The sequence below is a fragment of the Metopolophium dirhodum genome, chromosome 5 (assembly GCF_019925205.1).
Source record: "Metopolophium dirhodum isolate CAU chromosome 5, ASM1992520v1, whole genome shotgun sequence".
Classification (NCBI taxonomy): domain Eukaryota; kingdom Metazoa; phylum Arthropoda; class Insecta; order Hemiptera; family Aphididae; genus Metopolophium; species Metopolophium dirhodum.
This window is the reverse complement of record NC_083564.1, coordinates 408,462-431,101: the sequence shown is the minus strand read 5'-3', so window position 1 is coordinate 431,101 and position 22,640 is coordinate 408,462. Positions and strand designations below refer to the sequence as shown.

Genomic DNA, 22,640 nt, shown 5'->3' with positions numbered 1-22,640 from the left:
TTTATCATTTTCTGATTGCGTTGCGTTTTTAAAATTCCAGCCAGCATTTTCATAGCAATTGTAGTTGTCTGGCGTACCGGATAAGTAACCTTTCAACGAGCTAGTGATTCCAAGAACACGCGTGCTATCTACTTCTATCCCATTGATTTCCAACCGTATTTGCTCAAAAAGGTAAGAGTAACCGTTATTAGTTAGTTTCACTTTGGTAGCATCAGTAATTATTCCTTCCAAAAAAATAAAGCTTTCGTGTAGATATGGATAGACATCCGTTTGCTGGATCGATATACGTATTTCATCATTATTATTAAATGATGTTGTATACGGTGCGTATGAATGATATTCAATTTTTGTAATTTTAGAATCCGTTTCGTACTGTGAAGTTATATCCAAAATATCACTTTCAGGCATTCTGCTTTAATTGATAACCCAAAGCTTGTAAAATTTTTTTATTCTTCACCGTCAATTTTTTTATTTGATTTGATGTTGCTGGTAGCACTTTAGTCTTATGACTAGTTGTACTGATCCGAAGTAGTGGGTTTATATTGAATTTTAAACCCATCTCAAGATCCGTAACGTTTAATATGCAACACAATTGTCAATGCCTCACCAAAATTATCAATCGGATTATGATCTTGATCAACTAACTGAACGGTTATCGAATCAATATTTGTTTTATTCAATTTGTAATATATTAAATTTGGTGGTGACTGAATTACTTTCAACCCTGTCCTTTCACTTGGGAAAAACTCATAAATCGAATGACTCTGAAGATGGTTGTTGAATGATCCTTGAGCTATATTACACATTACTTTTATAGAATTAATTGTGTTTAAATTTACAGCTTTTTCCGATCGAAGAATTTCATTGTGTGGCTTATATACTCGTTTTTCAAAACCGAATACAGGTGCTATACTATACGGATGCTCAAAGTGTAGTATCCCATTACATTTTATATATGATCTGAAATCGTTAGGATCAACTGTAATGTCGAATGTTAAATTGGTTAAGTTTTTACTATTATAGTCATCTATTTGCTTCTTAACTCGTTGCTTAATATCTTCAATTTCATAACAACCCTCTTCCAATGTAATAAAACATATCATAGGATCATTATTGTTTTCATTCTCAGCTACTTGTATAGAAAATTTATTATTATTATCATTAATATTTGGAAACGAATTAAATGACTGTAAACATAACAAAGCTATTTCTGAGTCCTCGTAAAGGTTTATAGGTGGAAAATAATTTACAGATAATATGGTAGCATTCCCAGTTAAACTTAAAGTAACTGACTCATACATTACAAAATCTAAGATATAAATTTAATGATGAGATCCGTGACGTTTAATATGCAGAACAACTGTTAACGTTTCGTTAAAATTGTCAATTGGATTATTGTTTTGGTCAACTAACTGAACAGTAATTGAATTAATATCTGTTTTGTTTAATCTGTAATATATAAGGTTTACCGGAGATTGAACAACCTTTGTTCCTCTTCTCCCACTTGGGAAAAACTCATATATCGAATGGTTTTGAAGTTGGTTGTTGAATGACCCATGTGCTATATTACACATTACTTTTATAGAATTAATTGTGTTTAAATTTGCAGCTTTATCCGATCGATGTTCTTCATGAAACGGTCCACAAACTTTCTTTCTATACCCAAAAACAGGTGCTATACTATACGGATGCTCAAAGTTTAGTATTCCATTACATTTTATATACGTTCTAAAATCGACAGGATCAATACGTACACTGAATGTCAGCTTTGTTCCGTAGACTTTATTAACTTGAGATAACTCTTCTACCATATATTTGTTAATATCTTCTATGTCACGGCATTCGGCTGGTACAAAAAATTGAATTTTTGCTATTCTATCTGGAGGAATTGATTTTATTCTCAGCCGGTTATTAGTTGGATTTATAATATTTGGAAATGAATTGCACGTTTGCAAAGATAACAAAGCTATTTCTGAATCCTCGTAAACGTTTAGAGATGGAAAATAATTTACCGACAATACAGTTGAATTTCCAGTTAGATTTAATGTAATAGATTCATGCATTGTAAGAATTCAAGACATAAATGACCACAGTTAAATGTATTGAAGTCTTGATAGTTGGAATAGTTGTATACTATTTTGAACTGTCTGAAATAATGTTGTAATTCAATTGGTGGTGGTAAATCACCAAAGCTATCAAAATATACAACTTTGTCCTTATTTTTATAAAACGCTACCCAATGGCTTCCGTCGCCTGAAGATGTATCCAAGTTTAATATACCACATTCAATCGTATGTGGTTTTTTAGGTAAGTTATCACGTGAAAAGACACCACGGAAATGATTGATTTTCAACTTTCCGATATATTTTATAATATCTTGAGACGAAAGCGGTCTATCAGGTAGCGTGATCATCAGTTTTTTTTCCTTAACCTATTCTTGTTTGATTTCAAACCACTGCCTTTTTTTCTTTTTGAATTTTGAACCGCATTATACACACTAGCACCTCCAGACATCAAACTACCAAGTGCTGACAATCCTGCAAATATAGGTATTAAGGGAATTGCACCTCCTGATTGTCTCGGTACTAAAATCAACCTTTTACCACCATTCTTTTTTTTTGAGATTCTTTTTTTTTTCGCTGCTAGTATACAATTTGTTTTTATAGCACGTTTCCGTTTGCAACCCATACCTATTTTTCTTTTAGCTTTCATTGCGTTTGTTACTGCGTACGCAACTAATTTCTCTTTTCTAGGTGTATCTTTTGCTTTAAATCTTTCCCAAGCTCGATTTTCTAACACTTTATCAGCTTTATGTCTATCGTCTAAATTTTTACTTGTTGCATACACAATATCGTGGTCACGACAAGCAGCATCCAATGGGTTTATTCCTTTATCACCACGATCTAGTCTCTTTTTTAATTTCGTACCAGGACCACAATACTGATATCCTGAAATATGAGCTTCGAACGGGAGACTATTTATAAGGGAGTTTACAAATCCTTTACCAGTCTTGTTTGAATTGTACTTACGAGTTGAACACGCCATCTATAACTGGTTATAAATTTAAAAAATCTAGAGTATTTATACGAAAATAATATGAATTTGATTGAACAGAAAGATAAATTAGATGTAATAAATGTAGATGTTCAGGTAGTAAAAAAACCATCAAGACATGGTTCGTTATTACCTGATACTATACGTGCTATACTAGTTGGTCCCAGTGGCTCAGGAAAAACAAATATAATGTATAATCTGATCACACATGCAAACGGGTTAAGATTTGAAAATATTTATTTATACTCGAAAACCTCTAATCAGGAAAAATATGTCTTACTGAAAAAAATAATAGATGATATAAAAGGTGCTAATTTTTTCATATTTACAAGCGCTGATAAGGTTATACAACCAAACTTAACCAAAAAAAATTCAATTATCATTTTTGATGATGTGATATGTGGTCCACAATCCGTAATCAGAGAATACTTTAGCATGGGCAGACATTCAGGTGCTAGCTCTGTATTTTATTTAGCACAGACATATTCTAAAATATCAAAACAGCTAGTAAGAGATAACGCAAACTTCTTAATGATACTTAAACAAGATGATACAAATTTACGACATATATTCAACGATCATTCGTCTACAGATATGGATTTCTCAGAATTTCGTAAAATTTCTCATTTATGTTGGAATCATAGTGATTATGGGTTTATGGTCATCGATAAAACTCGGGAAATGAATGAAGGAAGGTATAGATGTGGGTTTCATACGTTCATTAAAATAAAATAATTTTATATATTTATACCTATATAAATATACCGTCACACAGTTATTATCTACATAGTGTTATCGACAGTCATACGATACAGGTATAGTACTTTTATTATTTACAATGAACAAACAAAAAGTTTTATTGGAAAATTTAATAACATCAAAAAAAAATATTAAACGAAAAATAATGGAAATGAAACGTGGTGTTATAGATTCTGAAAACTATTTCCGTGAGGCATTTAAACCAATAATTGAACCATTGAGTACACATGCAAAACAAAATGAAATATGTAACACACAGTCAACTGTACTAGAAAATAAATCAGAAACCTCATGCACTAGTGAAGATGATGATGATAACGAAATAAATTCACCATTTGAAAATTTTTTAAATAACCGTCCTAAATCAATACGTTATGATAAATCCTATGGTATGCATTATGATAAAAATAGTGATTCATATAAAATAGGAAAACATTCTGTAACTTTTAGTCACGGTAAATTACTGCTGCTTAATAAATATTATAAATTCACACCAGGTTTATGGTCTTTATTATGTGAGAAGGAACCAAAAAAAACAACTATAGAAGATATAGAATCTTATTACAATATTTTGAAAACTTCTGGAGTCCATTTAAAAGCAGATGGAAAACCTAGAACCTCAAGGTATCATAAATGGGTGACTGTTGTAAAACCGTTGTATGATCGAATGAAAATGGAGGAAAAACAGTTTAATGAAGAAATAGATAAAATTAATGAGAATACAACTCCACGAATTAACTTAAAATCATTTAACAATACTTTACCTTCTAGTCCTTTTGGCTTATTAAACGCTAAACGTAGAAAAATAACACAAGAAAATGATCCATTTGATTTTAATCAATCAGCAAGCAGTTTTTCACCTTCAGATCGTATGTCTACAGATATGATTAATTTTACTTCATCACCTGATCCTAAGACAGGTAGTGGTTTATATAAAGATGTCTTACCTCAAACCCAATTAGTTTATTATGACGATCCGAATGAGCTAGTAACTAGATTAAATCTTTTGACATCATCGCAAAGTGTTGGTAATACTGGTGTTAATAACGAAATCATATCTATTTTAGAAGAACTGCGTGAGAGAAATATTATAGCATAATGACGACCTTAGAGGGTATAGCTAATGAGCTACATCGACCAGCGAGAAAAATATTTCCTAGACGTAGTGTGGTTACACGGTTTATTGACGACCTATGGCAAGCTGATTTAATGGATATGCAATCTCATTCTAAAAAAAATTACGGTTTTAAATTTATATTAGTTGTTATAGATACATATAGCAAATATGTATTTGTGGAACCGCTGAAAAATAAATCAGCAAAAGAATGTACAAAAGGAATGGTTAATATATTGAAAAAAGCTAATCCGAAATTTTTACAGACAGATAATGGTACAGAATTTTATAATACTCAATTTCAAGATTTAATGAAAAAATATAAAATTAAACATTACAGTTCATACAGTGTTATTAAATGTTCAATCGCAGAACGTGTGATACAAACACTTAAAAATAATATATATAAACATTTCACTGCAACAGGTACATGGAATTGGTATAATACAATATCAAAAATTATAAATAACTATAATAATACAAAACATAGAACAATCAAATGCACACCTAATGAAGCTCGAATGGATACAAACAGAATTAAATTTAGTACATATAAAAATTTACAAACATTGTATAAACCAAAATTTAAAGTTAGCGATAAAGTACGAATATCTAAGTATAAACATATATTTAGTAAAGGATATACCCCGAATTGGACAACGGAAATATTTACAGTTTCAAAAGTTTTACAGACAAATCCAGTAACTTATCAACTAAAGGATGAATCAAACAATATAATCTTAGGTGGTTTTTATGAACAGGAAATTAAATTAACTAATTTTCCAAACACCTTTCTTATTGAACGTATTGTGAAAAAAGTTGGGAATAAAATGTTTGTTAAATGGTTGGGTTTTGATTCAAGTCAAAATTCGTGGATAACATCATCAGATATTTTTAAATAATAATTTTTTATGTATAACATGTAATACTTTTATAATAAATGCCAGAAAAAAGTTGAAATAATTATTTGTTTTCAGTTTGTAATTTTTTTTAAAAACAAAAAAAAAAAAAAATTTACTTCACTACCGTTTGATAGCGCTTTCTGTTTATACCGATTGGAGATTTATCAAGTCTTTTTTTTCTTTAATTATATAATTTATCTAGTTTGTAGTGACCATAAGCCAAAGTATTTATCCCGTCGTCATTTATATAACGTTTATCGTCATTAGCGCTTAGAACAAGTTTGTTCATTGTTTTCGATTGAACAACATGTTTGTTTGATTGGATAAAATTCATGACCCTGTGAGTTAATTTATCTTTAACAGATAAATGGTTTATAAAAGCGTGTAGTATATCCTTATAATTTTCGAATTGCATATGTTTTTTAATAATATATTTCTTTACGCCTTTTGCTTTTTTTTCCTCAGTACCGTCTACAGTTTTGTACGCATATAATTTCGGTCTTAATGAAACGAATTCTTTAAGTATAATTCCTTTCAATTCATCCTTGAAAAAGCCTGGCTGACTTTTATGTAATTCGCTAAAACAATAATGGTCTTTGGGATAGTTAGATGTATCAAAATATGGTAATAAATCATTTTTTAAATCATTGAAAAAATTTGTAGTTTGAATAGCGTATATCAAGGAATCAGTATCCGAATATAAAGAACTAATTTTAGTACCATACCTTTTCTTCATGACATTATAGTGAAAATCGTACATAAATGTTTTCGAAACGTCTAAAATTGCAAATCCCACATAAATTGCCTTATCGAATTTAATAGTTTCCTTATGTTGGTGAATAGCCATGAGATTTTTAGAGTATATAGTTCTGTCTTTAAAACTAGTTTTTGTCATTAGTTTATTCGCTTTTTTTTCTGATGAAACCAGTTTTATAGAAGTTCTTGCTCGGACATTCTCCATACATTTACCAAAAACGCTATTAATTAACAACTTCCAGAAATTTTTTTCAAACTCATTTTTTGCTTCTGCTCTCATTTTTGTACAGAACTCAATGTATGATGCCATCCATTTTTTTTGTGAAAAGCGGATAGCTCGATGAATTTTTACTAATTTAAGACCGTGAGAAATCGCTTGTTTTAAATTTTTGTAATGTACAATATAGTTTTTTTTCGGTGATAGAGTAGTTAACAATTTCTCAACTTTCGAATTCGGTGGGCATTCGTTAAACGGTAAAAACGGAAAATCATTATGGGTTTTATGTAAATGTTTAGGGTACTCGATATCAACTTCTAATATATATCCTACTTCAGAATCTTCAGAAATTTTAGTTACATCTATGTCGAGATCATCAACCCATTCAAAATCTTTAAAAGGTAGTTCTGTCAACATAGACTTTCCATATAAATTTACACAGTCGAGATATGTAATCCAAGTAATCGGTTCATTCGAATTATAGTCCAATCCTTCAATATTTGGTATGTTTGCTTTAGCATATCTTTTAGTTGATTGACAAATACCGCCTCGGATTGATTTTTCGAAGTAGAGTAACATATTATAATCCTTTAACCTCTCTAATTTAACCTTTGTATACTTAAGCATACAATCAAAAGCAAATCCAGGGGCAGTCATATAATGAGCAGGATCTATTCTGAGAGTAGATAAACATATGTCTCTAAAATTTTCGAACACGTCAGCTAGTATGGTAACATCAGTTTTTAAATAAAGATCGCTATATTCACCCAAAGTCTTTACGTCAAATGTATTCCATACATTTTTTGCATGTCTATAATCTTCATCACTAATTTGTTCATCTGTTAACGAGTTATAAAATTCAAGCTTTGATGGTAAAAAAGCATTGTCTAATTTACTCCAACTATCGACATATTCGTAAGGGAAGACTCCTTTCCGTGTAACTAAATCTAATGATTTGATTGAAAATATTTTTAGGGTTTCTCTAAACCTCAACTTATCTTCAGATAAATTGGCTGCAAGTTTACTTAGCGACTCACTCATAAAACGGAATGTATCGACAAATTTAATACTAAATCTAGGTGCGATTTCCTTGCTAAAGGATATATATTTTTCCGATGAATTAGGAATAATATGAATATCTTTATCATCGCAACCTAGTTCCCGAATTATGAAGTGACTATCATAAGATAAATTATGAAAGAATATTGGAACGAACGATGGACTAGTTATTTCGAAATTACATTGAAGACAGAGACATTGCCTATATTTGCCAGTAAAATGACAGTGATCTCGAACTTTAACCAAATTATTGTTTTTAAAATGTTTTGAACATTTTTGACAGAACTTGGTTCTTTGAAAACGTTGTTCCTCTTTATCAGTTAATTTGTCCATCGGTGTATTAATTTGATAAATTTTATTAATTTCATTTCCAATATCGATCATATTTTTCATAAATTTTTTTGCAGCTTTCTTACCTCTATAAATAATTACTTTCGTCGGAATTTCAAACTGTTTTACCAGCTCTTTCGATATAATACTATAGTCAACTTTTACATAAAACCCATAGCTCATAATTTCATGTAAATGTGTAACATGAGTTTTCTGATTTTTTTGTTTTTTACGTCTATTAATGAATTTATTAGGTTGTTTAGGAGTTAATATACATTCAAAATCTGCATAAATGACAAATGGAATCCTCTGCGTTTTTTTATAACCTTTGAAATAGATGAAATCATCATCCCCCTCTTCAAACATTATAGGCCTCCCCAACGGATTCTTTCCACAATTGCGTCGATGTTCATTTAATCCTTCTACACCCCAAAGCTTACTTTTGCACGGTTGAGTACCAAAAGTTGTGAAACATCTCTTACAAATAATTAGCTTCGAACAATTTTTCGTTTTCTGACTTCTGATTAATCTTGAAAAATTATGAATATAACAATAATGCGATGTTTCATCATTATTATACAAAAATAGGTCAAAATGATCATTTCTTTCGGTATTACATACATACAAGGGAAAAATAGTTTTTTTGTCATTCAAACTATAAATATTTATTGAAATATTGTTTATACGTTCAAATTTAGGTATCTGACTGATTGGTGTTGGAAAATCAACACATTTAAAATTTAAACTACTTTTTAACTCTAACATCTTAAAATATTTTTCATGAAAATTAGTTTTATTAGAGCGATTATCAAACTTGGATAATAATGCATATTTAAAACATTTATTATCACTATTTTTCACATTAATAATCGCTCTTTTATCTTTAATATGCTTAGGTAAATCAATATATGTTCCTCCTTTAAGAGGATTCACTATATTGATTCTCAACTGTAATGTTTCTATTACCTTAAGCGTCCATCCAGAACCTTTCTGTGTAAAATCTGTCTCTTCCCGCAACAATTTATTGAACATATCGTTTAGTATTTTTTTAAAATTAGATGAATTACATGCAAGAACATTAAAAGTTTTGAATGCAATATCCTGTACTTCTTGTGTAATAATTCTTTCGTAAACACTATCCACGACTAAATTAAATTTTATAGATGTATTTTTACACGATTCTTTTAACTTAAAAATTAATTTCTCTGAAATATAGTTAAAAAAAAGCGTGTAATCTATAAAATCCAATGTATTTTTTATGATAAAAGTTTTCGAGCATTTTTTAAATCGTTCAATTTCGAATAATTCTTTATCAGTAGAAATTGTCCGCTGGCATTTTCTCACCGTTTGTCTTTTCATGATGAAACTGTAATAGAATATATAAAAAAAAAAAAATATAATAATGTAGAAAGATCATTTTATTTAAAATATCATTCAAATAAATTAATACATTTAGAATATATTTACAAAACATAAAAAATAAAAAAAGCTGTTTTGAGGTGAAAAAATAATGAATGAAAACAAGAAAATTATGAATTACTATTAACCATTGTTCATATAATTGTACTGTGCATATAATATAGATAATTCTTTTCGAATATTTTTTTCACGTTTCTTATCTGTATGTAGCAAATGTAAATAATCATTTGCAATCTTTTTTTTTTCATTCATTATTTTTTTTTGTTTTAAACCCGCTTTTTTTATTTTTATATCAATAATTTTAATTTTTTTTTTAAATTCTACTGCTGCCTCATCCATTGCTTGATCAATTTGCTCGGCCTTTCGGATAACATCGTTAATTTCATCCATAATAAATGATTTTGATTCCATTTTTTATTTTTTATTTTTTATTTTTTTATTCTGAAAATGTCATAGTTTTTTTTATACACTAACTGATAGTAATAAAAAAAATAAAATAGTGTATATTAATTAGTGAATAATACTTATAATAATAGACTAGCTTATGTATTCACACATATGTATAAATATTATCAACAAATTAAAATAAATTATGGTTATACATCATCTATAAACATTAGTTTGTGATTATTATGTTAAGTTTACTTCAATTAATAAATGAAACATTTTTTTTGTATGGTTGGTATATTTAGCTTATTTACAATTAAATAATTGAACAAAAAACTTTTAATTTAGAATGTTTATTTATTTACATGTGTCTATCATCAAATTATTTTTTAAACATAAACATAATAAATACAATACTTTATATTAAAAAAATATAATCTTATTTTGTTTTTAACAGATTGTACCCAATTCCTGTAACTGATAATTAAGATTTTGTATCTGCATATTAAAATTATTTATACATTGCCAATAGTCGGTACATCTAGAACGATAAAATATAAGGATCTTTTCTTTCTCTTCTTTTAAAAAAAGCAATTTTTCTTTTAATACACATGTATGTATATAATATTCGTTAATATAAGTTATATTGAGAGAAGGAGAAGGACTTATTCTAGTTAAAAACAATTGATATTTTATATTTTTAATATTTTTTTTATTCTGTTTAAGTCTCCATCTTCTCATGAAATGGTCTTTTTCATCCGTTTCTGTATAACTTTCAATCATTTGTTTATAATAGTCTATTTCGTTTAAAATATCATTGTGAGAATTCATTATTTAAAATGGTTAAAAAAATGTTAGAACTAATATATATAAAGAAATATGTTAAAAAAAAAAAAATCTGATAATTAGAAACTGGTTCCTATATCAACTAGCATTGGATATAATTTAAAGTTAGCTGATAATCAAGTTTTATATCATGTTATTCAATAAATATAATCATTTACAAACTGTATACGGAATACAAACTTGTTTTTAAACGTATCCCTACTTTTTAGCATTTTTTAATCATTAAATATACATTATGGTAGTTAAAATGACTATAATATATCAGTCAGCATAGTGAATAATTTAATGTAAGCTAATATGTCTATATTTTATATATTATAATAATCAAGTTTTTATATTATGTTATTCATATAATTATAATCATATACATACTGTATACACTTGTTTTTTTTTCAACTTATTTCAACTTTCTAACATTTTTTTAACCATTTAATATACAACATGATAAACATAGATATTTTAATTAATCAACCTTTTAAATTTAAAAAAAAAAATTAATTATAAAAACCTTGTACATTTAATATTAAAATTACTAATAAAACTATTGAATATCGGTTCATTATAACCACTTATAACCACTTCCCTAAACGCTTATGTTATGTTATGTTTTTTGCTATCGTGTATTATTTTTCGTTTAAAAACTAGTAAAGATGTGGAGTTTTAGATTCGATAAGATGATTTTTTTTTTTTTTTTAAATATATAAATAATGAAATAAATAGGTACTTACATTAAAGTATTTTCTAATGTTTAGAGACGAATGACTGTTGATGATGCCGGTGTTGGACTGGTAAACTATGTAGGTTTGAAGTATTTTCCAATGTTGAGTGATGAACCCTTATTGATGATGTCGATGCTGGACTGGTAAACTTGGTAGGATTGAAGTATTTTCAATATTCGATGGTGAATGACTGCCGCTTGTTGTTGCTGGTAGAGAACACAAGCTGGACTGATATCGTTTGACTATCAAATGCTGCGTTATATAGTCGAGAATCATCTCCTACTTTCCTAGTTATCGTTTAAAACTTACATTCTATTCGAAGAAATCGTATGACCTGTTCATGTAATATTAATTTTAAAAACAACTAAGTTATTTTGTAGTAATAGTAATTATAATATATAATGTATGTATTGGTGTTGACCGTAGTCCGGAATATTCATTTAAAAATAGCTAGGTCAAATTTTAGGGCGTTGTCCGAATAAAAACTAGTATCGATAGGAGGTCGTATAAGACCGTTGGCGGAATAAAACTGGGCGTTGTCCGAATAAAAACTAGTATCGATAGGAGGTCGTATAAGACCGTTGGCGGAATAAAACTGATATTAATAAGAGGACAAATTAAGGGCGTTGGCTGGTTTAATGAACATTGCTATGAATATTCCACATTTCAAAGTATCTATGGTAGTGGAAACATTACAGTATATAAGGCTAGCGTATTAACAGCAATATTACAGTCAACATTCAGCAACTAGAACTTCTTCATCATCTATAACAATTCAGCTTCAAGATGTCTTACAGAACTTCGATCATCGATTCCGGATCAGAGGTTAGTAATTGAATCACTTTAATAACTAAAGCAAATTGGAGGTCAGTCGTAAAACTACTCAACGCTATGGTTATAATAAATTCGTGGTTGATTATAACTTTATTTTAAACATAATATTAAAATTAAATAATAATTAGAGTGTGACTGTAACGTTGCTCAATATTGTTTTAGAGATCGGCTGTAAGCCACTCATACATTTATAGTTATTCACCTTAGTTTATGTTTTATAGAACGAATTTGAGTCCCTGGACACAAAAAAGCCTTCTACTTCAAAGCAGGTCAAAACATCGTTAAAAAGAGGGGCTGAAAAAACAGTAGACAAAAAAAACAAAAAAAAACAGATGAAAACAGTAAGATAAATAATAATTTATCATATTAATACTTTATCTAATATTCTAAGGTTATGAATTATGGCATGAATTTATTTATTTGTTTTTTTTTTTTTAGAGTTCATCATACAGAGAAATTCTCGAAGAGAAATTGCGGGCGGAAGAATTTGATGAAGAGATTTTTAATTCTGTCACTTTTCGTCAGGGAGATGGTTTGGCTACCATCAAAAGCCAATTTAATCCAGACGAAAAGCCGACGGATTATTGGACGATAACACATTACAAGTGTGCGAATATACACAACGTCCCAACAAAGGAAAGGTAAAGACTAGACTTTGGTTTATTTTTTAATTAAAAAACTATTGCTAAATGAAAAAAATCATTAGTTTTTATTCACTGCCAAACTGATTGAATAATTAATTTATGTTGCAGGTGGCGACACTCTGAGGCATCTGTCAAGGTGACGACATCGGACAAGTCAAAAGATCAGACTCTCAATACAAGTTTAAACGAGACCATGCAGGTTATATTTGATGTAATTTTGAAAGACCCGGAACGTCGTACAATAAGAAATAAATTAGCCGCATGAAAAAAAAAAAAAAATGTAGTATAAAAATATTTTTATTTATTTAATAAAAAAACAATACATAAATATAAATGAATTTGTATTATATCATACTATTAAGTCCTGTAAAATCATGTCAGACATTACATTAAAATGAAATTGTAAAATCTCATACAAAAATGAAGTGTCATCGTTTTGTAGATGAGAATAATAACTAAAATCATAGTTCTGTATATACTGGTTTGTGAATTCGTTTCTCTGGCAACTGATGGGCAAACCACGGACATCGTTTTTAATCAGTTCGTAAGCTGCATCGAATGTTGTTTGAAAACTCGGTAGACGTTTCTGTTTTTCTGCGATATAAAGGTCGACACAATGTTGAAGTTGTTTTAGTCTGCAGAAATCTATATGCGAGAGTGTAATATAATCATCATTTATATGCAAGGTTATTGAACTCTGCTTCACATTAATTGAATATGTAAAGTTCTCAGTAATTTTTACACGTCTACACCTGGTATGTAAGTTGTTAGTAATTGAAATGTAATTAGATTCAGACATGAGCGTACACCATTGCTCTAAATTTAATGTAATAATTTTTTTCGTTAACTTACACTCTAATAACACAATAATTGAAATTTGTTTGCTGATTAATAGTCCAACCGTAACACTCTTCTTACCAAATGGACGTATGTCAAATACCGATTTTGACACAATTACCGGTAGACCCATAACAAATTAAAGTTCTTTTCTTTTTAATAATTAAAAAACCTTTAAACTATAAACGTAATTATTTTTTTTAAAAATTTGATGTAATATAACCGATGAGGGATATACTTTGAACTGAAAGCGTTTTTACTTTGCAAGCGTATTATATACTAAACTTGATAGATAAAAAAAAAAAAAATGCAAAAAATGTGAACGTATAGCATAGTCGGCTACTGCATGTAGTAGAGGGGAGAATTACATATACTTACCTGTTACCTGAAAACATTTAAATTATTGCTACACGCGCTAACCCACTAGGCTATACGTTCACGAGATATTAAATCAAATATTAACACATATAAGTTGTTTTAAAAAATCAACATTTATTTTCATTTACTATAACATAATATAATAAAAAAACATGATTAACAAACGGTATCGTATGACCCAGTTTCACAATTACAAATATGTTCGGTTTTACAATATTTACTTAATATGTTTTGAACATATTGATTACCTTTCATTAATAACACATATAAACACCTTGGGCTGAATCTGCAATGTTCAATCCATGGATCGTCCAGCCTTTCCCAGTTATGAAGAATAAGTCCGCAACAAAAGCATTCTACAACATCATCCACTCCTGAATATTTTAAGCCACATTCAGACAATGTATATTTATTTTGAAAAGTATTTTTTGGGAATAATTTGAATGTTTTAAATCTTGATGAAAACGAAGAAAATTCTGGATGAACTGCAGCCGGATTATTTCGTATACGATAAACTAATGATTGAAAATCATTTGAACATTTTTGAAAGTTCATTTTTGAAAAAAATTTATAAATTGTAAAACAATTTAATGAAATTTTAAGAAAATAAAGTAAAATGAGACACAACTTGAGTAAACGGCGGATCATTGACGACTGAATATAAAAAACGATTAGCTTATAACTCAAAAGTATATAAATTAAAAAAAAATATAGACATTCATTAATTAGATAAATTACAGTGAAACCAACCTAAATGAAAAAAAAATGTGAATATATAGTAATATTTAGTAATTATAATTTCAGTTTTATAATAAGGCTTGTGTTCTATATTTTAAATAATTATTCCATTTTAGTAATAAGGTTTGTTGAGAAAAAAACCATTTAGCATGTACACTGTAAATATTTGGACAAAACTGACTTTGAGTGTGCAAACTCTTCATAATTTTTACACGGTAAAATTATTGTGTCCAAGGGGGACATCCTCCCTTGAACGGTGTGAAATTACCGTGTAAAAAGTGTACAAATTCTTCATAATTTTTACACGGTAAAATTATTGTGTCCAAGGGGGACATCCTCCCTTGAACGGTGTGAAATTACCGTGGTGACATAAAAAGTAGACTGTGAACATACAAATGTATACTACTCTTGTATAATGTTTGTTTTATATTTAAAATGGTTTTAATATTTGTAACTAGAAATTCTATGTTTAAGTGATAAATGGTATTCATATCATTTTTAAAATACACAATTCAGAATTTTAAATCTTAGTTTTAGCAGATTGTGGCAGTACTCAATTTTTCTCAAGAGAACCTAAAACCATCTTTATTTCTTATAATTTTTATCCCACAAGGCCACAATGTATTTTAAATATTAAGCTTTGAAAGGTACAAATATATTAAAAATAATAACTATGACTGTTATTTTCATTTTTGTTACATTAGTTATTTTTTAAATATTGTTTTAATTTTACTCTCCAAGTTATCCTTCAAGAAACTGTATTTTTACTATGGTTGGTTCTAGAGTTAAGTATAGTTAAAATAAATATAACAAATGTGCCGTATCAAAAGTTAATTGGACGTAATGTTAGTACCATATATACGTATATTAATTATTTGACAAATTGACAAAATAAATGATTTTAAATTTAGGTGTTTCTTATAGAACTGCGGAATATGCAGGTAAACATTTAATTTTGTTTGAAGTAATATTTCGTATGAATTGTTTCAATAATAATTTAGAGATATTCGTAAAGATTATTTATAAATCATTTAAAATATAATACCTTAACTATTATTGGTTCACAACGATTCAATCAACTAAATTAAATTATCATTGCTAAGTTAACTAATTTAATTTTTGTTTTTTTTATAACTTTCAAATCCTGTACGAATATTTATCAATTTGTATCTCTAAATATTTAGTAATTTCCCAATTAAAGTCTAACTTACATGACACGTAATGCACCATTTCACCAATTCAGTGATAGTACCATAATTATGTTAGGACCGGGAGCATGAAATGAAATAAATACATAAATATTGTATAAATCATAGCAATACGATTGTGTGTACACAAATAATATAACAATAGCTTCCTTGAATCAACCGATTAACTAAAAAAATAAATAATACAAAAATATGGCCCAACAAATCGAGACTAATCATACACGTGTTCCCATACGACCGTACTAACCGTCCCAACTCTACTGTACCAACCCTACCAACCTTTCAGGATAATGGCCTCAGTCGTCGAATCATAAAGCTAATAACAAAAAAAAATAAAAAATATTAGACTACCTAGGTTAGTCGTTGCAACCTAATTTATATAAAATAATCACATGACTCACTGACTGATTTATTATCACACAGCTCAAACCACTAGACAGATCAGGCTGAAATATGTCAAACACATAGCTGTTATGACGTAGACATCCACTAAGAAAGGATTTCTGTACATTTCACTCTTAAAGGGGGGAATAAGGGGTTGTAATAAGATAACAGTGGTGCCATCTTTCTAGTAAAATAATATAAAATTCCACAGTCTTAACGCATTTAAAGTTTAAATTTGGAATTATGGTTCCTCCGATGCTCTAGAATCTAGAGTCTAGATGTAGGTGCTTGGAAATTGCTTATATCTCTCCATGGCATACCTACGTATTAATATATTTTATTTGACATGCAAGAATATTATTTTTTAATTTGTATTTTATTTATTATCTATTAACTATTTTATCGATAAACATACCATACGTATTTTGTTTATTGTGTTTAAAGTGCAGAGTTGAATGTTCATTCTAGTTGCATTACTGTTATTTTAGATTCTAAGCGGAGCGATGAATGTATTTATTTTACAATGACCATTGTTCCTGTAACTAAAAAATCGACAATCTGAATATTTTAAATTATTCTTAAATCGTACTTAATAACAAATATACAGAAATAGAACGACCTCAATAATACTATAATTATTGTGTATGTAATTAATAATTATAATAAATTCATGGAATGAAAATACTATATTTCAAAGACAAATTAATAAAATTTTGCTGAGAATAGTATCTCGGGCAATTCATGCATAGCGCTGTCTATCTTTTACATGTCGTTCACTTATCTATGTGTGGTCTATTTTCTTAGATGTCTAAAATCTCAGATGAATCGCTTCGCGTAGTAAGCGTGCTTATCAACCACACATACATTTAGCCCTTGGTAATATATAGTATAATTGTATGCTGAGTACCTAGCCCAAGTATATAAAATTATTTTTGACTAAGGTCATCCTATCAATAATAAATATGACAATAGTGCCATGGAGAGTTCGCTTGGTAAATGGTAATGCAACAAGTAGGTAATGACTGTGCCAAAACATATTATTCGTGTTTAAATCACATCACACGTGCATTATTTATTTATTTAACGTTGGAAATACGCAACAATATTGTATATAGAATATATTACAATCCTATTAGTCTACTTTATGTTTTAATTTGGTACCTAACTAATTTATGTAACTAATAATGATCTAATTTTTATTTTAGCTGAAGAGTATTATATTAAAACATTTAAGAATGCGATTGAAAAACTAATAGAGTGCTATAAGGGTAAGTATTTTATAAGCATTATATATTTATCAAAATATTTATTGTTTATATAAATAATACTTACAAACAAAAGTGAAAATTTTTTTATCTTAATATTCAAAGAATGAGTAGCTACATTAAACTTCTTACAACATTTAAATAAAACAGGGTCATCAGAAAATGTTTAATCCAGACTTTATATTCCATTATAGGGGGTCGGTTTGAAAACTTTTTGTGGTCTGAATGATAATTGTGAATGTAAATTATTGTTGGGTCTTGTCTTCGAATGTCATGTTTTCGAAGGTCATATTTTCGAATGACGAGTGTTAGAAAAGTTATTTGTTTGAATATCATATGTGATAAAAAAGTTGTATGTACAAAAATTATTTATTTAAATTAAAAAGCTATCATTATTTTAAAAATTAATAACAATAATATAAAAAAAAATATTTGTTTAAAATATATAAGCAGTTATAAATCATTAATTTAATACTTAAATTATATGCAATCACTTTTAAAAACTCCAATTTACAATAATAAGGATTGTTGTTTATTCGTTGTTAAATTGAATTTTTTCCAAAAAAAATTTAATTTATTTAAAAAATAAAATTTGTGTAGTCCTTGTCTCTGTGAGTTTAATAAAAAAAGCAGTTAATATATGATATATTTAATATCTCAGGAGATATCACAATGGGTAAATTCTCGCGGGACACTTTATATTTAATATATTATTTCGTCCATAATATGACTTTTTGAACATATATCTATTCGAACAAATAATTTTTCAGTTAAATTACTATTCAAAGAAATAACTTTTCGAACTCTCGTCATGTACTTACGGCAATAAGTAAATGTTCCGACAACGTTTGCTCGATCGAATGTGAGTATTTTTAAAATATTTGGAATAGAATATACATGAAATTAAATCGGTGACATTATGCTTAGGTACCCACCAAAAATTTATTACGGATCATGATTATCATATTCCTTAGTATTAAGGAAAATTAAATTAAATATTGTAAAATAATTCACAACGCAGTTAAATAATATAGTAACAACAGTTAATAATCTATGATATGCATAAAAAAATACTATCCCGCCAAAAAAGCGGGAGTAGAAGAATCAGTCAATATTTAAAGATGAACACTTAACAGCTTTTACTGTCATGCACACGAACATGTGAAATAAAAACTTTATACTCTCTGTTCTTCCGAAGCATGAGGTATTTCATTTGGAGAAAACCGGCAAAGTCGATATCAACTTTCGAGAAAGGACGGCACAGCATAACCGGAGACAGGTGTATATCAACTACTCGAATAATACCCTCAGGGTTAATCAAACCTAACCTAACTAAAAATAAACAATCTGAGAATATTTAATGATGATGGTCAGAGATTCGTTTACTTCAACAAGTGATAACGGTCGAGATGTTTAGTTTTCCTTTAATATAACGACACAAACTGCCTCACCTACACTAAGACGTGACACATATGTTGATAGGAGCCAAAACTGATCAGGAGCGATATTTGCTTAATTTCAGTGATCTCTCCTACAGAAAGCGGTGGTACTTCAGAAGCCAAGAAAGGACAATTGATGAATCTATCCACGCGTATAAGTCTAAAATCTTACTGAGCTGATGACGTCTCCTGGAGCTGTACCAACTAACGTGCTAAAAAACCATGCACCGCAAAGTACTTACCTCCCATCAGCGATTATATGGAAAGATTGAAAGGTGCTAACATACAACGTTGATTGAATCAAACGTCACGTCAAGACGTGGAAGCAGAACTGGACCGATTAGCACTCATCTAAAAACAGAACTACATACCTAGGTATGTCGGGGAGTCCATGACCAAGTGAGGATTTCTCACCAATCCACACTTGTGGGAAAACGTCGGCACCTAACAACAGTTTAATCGGAGCTGGGGTATCCAATTAGGGGTTTGCAAGATTAGGAGGGAACAACCTTCCCGTACGCTGGTAGTTAACTGCTGACTTGTGTTGTCTGCAGTTATGGTTGGTAAAACCTACGGCTTGAAAGTAATGACCGGAGCTGAATCATAACGAGGTCGTATCATTCAACTGAACTGTTCTTAAATTTTTTGAAACACATTGTCCAGAGTGCCGTGTCAATGAAGCAGTCCATTTTGTCTGAGCAATTTTTGGCGATGACTCAGATTTGCGATCCTTGATTCAAAGAGGGCTTTGAGAGGTTGAACACCTCTTACAGTACCTCAAATCAGTAATACCAATGTACAAATCAATACAGATGGAGAGGATTGAAAACAAAGTATTATGGCAAAAGACCGCTGAGCTGCAGAGCTCAAACTTTGTTGTGTATCTCTGATAATAAGCAGGTGATGGTGACGTTTGTATTTGAAATGGATTTCTTTACACCTGTTTGACCAGTTCTGAAACACGCTATACCAGGGGCGTAATTAGGGGGGGATTATGGGGATAGATATATAATACTTTTTTTTACTGCTAACATTTTGACCAAAGTATTGGTAATGACCATAAATGTTTGCTAAAAACGTATATTCTCGGCGTTATATTTCCGGCCGTGCTTGTTCCTACAGCGGATATATGGTTACATATGTATGTCAAAGAAATGCTTATGTTACAAATACTTATATTACTAATGAAATGGGTTTATAACAATATCTATACTTTCATATAATCCATACTAATATTATAAGTGAAAAGATTTGGATGTTTGTAACGAATAAACTGAAAAACTACTAGACTGATTTCAAAAATTCTTTCGCCATTTGAATGCTAAGTTATCCCCGAGTAACATAGCCTAATATGGTGCTCATACAGTGATTTTGAGATTTTTGGTGGAAATGTTTGTTTGTAAATGGTTGCTATTGCTTAACGATTATTATAATTCTATGCGATACGCCTGTTGGCGCTTCTATGTATTTTAGTACAGAATTTGTGCAGCTTATATTTAACTGAGTTTAAGTAGAGGTAAATCCACGGGTATTTAATTTGTCATGGGCAACGCTGTACATGATCAGCTAGTATAATATAAAGAGGTAATATTTTTTTATTTATAGAAGGTAATCAAGAGCGCCCCCGCAAAAATATAATCCGAGGTGGGAGGGGTAAAATCAAAAGTCTCAAAAGCATATACTATTTTTTTTACAAATAATAAAACAATTAACATTAACCAAAATAGATAGGAACCTGGATCATGCCTCATGAGGGTAATATCTGTAACTACTGAAACGAGTCTAAAAATTCTTTCATGGGTATAAAGTTACACCATCCCTGAGTAACATGGTTTATAGTAATTTCGGAAAGTTACAGAAAATAAAATAGATATTGTGATTGGATATAATTTTTTTTTTTTTTTTGGAAACCATTTAAAAATTAATTGCAGAACAGAAAAAACCTTGATTTTTTATTTAGGTACATCTTTAAATTTGTTCGTAGTGTTTGTACATTCTACTAAATATAAACAAAATCATTGCTTCTATTTCTTATGTTTGTGCTATTTTGGTAATTATCAAAAACTGTCTCAGTTTCACTTGATGCAACTATCAACTTAATAATAATATATTTCATATATTTTACACAATGTACAAGCTTATTGTTATCTGTGGAATGAAACCATTATCTAAAATTAGAGGAGAAAATACTGTTGCAAGTCCTTTATATAAATATTTAATTCATTTAGTTAATTTAACATGTTAGGTATGTACAATGTTGAATTTAGGGAGGTAACGGTTTGGTTTTGCTCCTAGTGCCAATATTTTCTGGATCAGAAAATGTTATCTAATTTTTTTTATGTGAAAAAGATGCAACAATTATACATTATTCTACATTTAAATACAAAAAAAATATTGTTGGACTTAAGCATAATATTTTTTTATATTTCTGAAAAATAAGTTATAAGTGCAATATTTATTTTGTAAAATATTTTTTTAATAAAACAATATAAATTTGCCAGTAACGGTGCACTATACCTACACACATAAACAAATACTTATACAGTTATACTATTATATTTCAGATCAACTTCAAAATATTTCAGATATCGTTTATTCAAATTCAAGTAAGTTATCAAATATTGATTATCATAAATAACAGAAATAATTAGAAATAAAACAATTTACTTTCCATGTATATTGATAGTATTATTATACATTATTTAAATCATTAAATTTAATACCTTGATGTAAGTATACAAAATAATTAAATAACCAAGTACCTACATAAAATAAATAAAAAATAATAATTTGATATTTATTTAGTTCATTAAGTTTTATTTATTTGATAATATGTAAGTTCCGACTGTAATATTATTATTATTTAAATTGTATTAATCACAAACAATTATTATCAGACTATAATATTGAATAAAGTTACAATTTGACATTCTTTATTTATTGTTCACCTAAATAAAATCAGCATCTAAAGAAATTAGTTTATATTAAACATTTTACAATTTTAATTTAATTAAAAACATGTATTTGTACTAAATACAATCGTTTAATAATTTAATTTTCTTTAAGTAGGTACCTAATTCATAATACTAATGTTGGATGAGAAATTGGCATTCTTGTATTTTTCACAAGTGTAAATAATGTTCAGAAGACTATTTAATTTTAATATAAGTTACATAGGTATTTAAAATATTATTATTGTTGGTTCGCTTTTGGCCTTCTCTTACAATTAAAGCTTATTATGCTTTCCCGGTCTGGAGGATAGGCAACTTAAATGGCACTATCGCCCGCTATTTACTATTTTGTAGAAGTACCTAATTATTAAATACGAAAATTGGTTGTTGTCGATCTTTT

General features: G+C 28.8%; 4 protein-coding genes across 5 annotated transcripts in view; 2 read left to right on the top strand and 2 right to left on the bottom strand.

Annotated features, from left to right (window-relative positions):
• Positions 1-1,316: 1,316 nt before the first annotated feature.
• On the bottom strand, positions 1,317-2,063 carry LOC132945316 (uncharacterized). Its single transcript, XM_061015026.1, has one exon. The coding sequence runs from the start codon at positions 2,061-2,063 to the stop codon at positions 1,323-1,325; it is 741 nt and encodes a 246-aa protein (XP_060871009.1). The 3' UTR covers positions 1,317-1,322.
• Positions 2,064-5,999: 3,936 nt separating this feature from the next.
• Positions 6,000-11,745, bottom strand: LOC132945315 (uncharacterized). 2 transcript variants are annotated; one of them, XM_061015025.1, is made up of 2 exons: positions 11,572-11,745; positions 6,000-9,557 (listed from the first exon to the last, which is right to left on the bottom strand). In XM_061015025.1, exon 2 carries the CDS (start codon positions 9,548-9,550, stop codon positions 6,011-6,013), a length of 3,540 nt encoding a protein of 1,179 aa, XP_060871008.1. In that variant the 5' UTR covers positions 9,551-9,557; positions 11,572-11,745; the 3' UTR covers positions 6,000-6,010. The 2 variants fall into 2 exon arrangements, 1 of the variants encoding a protein (XP_060871008.1); XR_009664539.1 differs by lacking the exon at positions 6,000-9,557 and adding an exon at positions 9,588-10,051.
• Positions 11,746-12,229: 484 nt separating this feature from the next.
• LOC132945317 (uncharacterized) lies at positions 12,230-13,327 on the top strand. The gene is made up of 4 exons (XM_061015027.1): positions 12,230-12,387; positions 12,618-12,737; positions 12,835-13,037; positions 13,149-13,327. The coding sequence occupies exons 1-4, from the start codon at positions 12,349-12,351 to the stop codon at positions 13,303-13,305; spliced, it is 519 nt and encodes a 172-aa protein (XP_060871010.1). The 5' UTR covers positions 12,230-12,348; the 3' UTR covers positions 13,306-13,327.
• A 2,543-nt stretch (positions 13,328-15,870) lies between these two features.
• The window catches only part of LOC132944685 (uncharacterized), a 33,364-nt gene continuing 26,594 nt past the window's right edge, over positions 15,871-22,640 (top strand). The window contains exons 1-3 of the mRNA XM_061014156.1: positions 15,871-15,934; positions 17,791-17,853; positions 21,854-21,895. Coding sequence (XP_060870139.1) covers positions 15,889-15,934; positions 17,791-17,853; positions 21,854-21,895 — 151 coding nt within the window. The 5' untranslated portion in view covers positions 15,871-15,888. The remainder of the gene's footprint in view (positions 15,935-17,790; positions 17,854-21,853; positions 21,896-22,640) is intronic.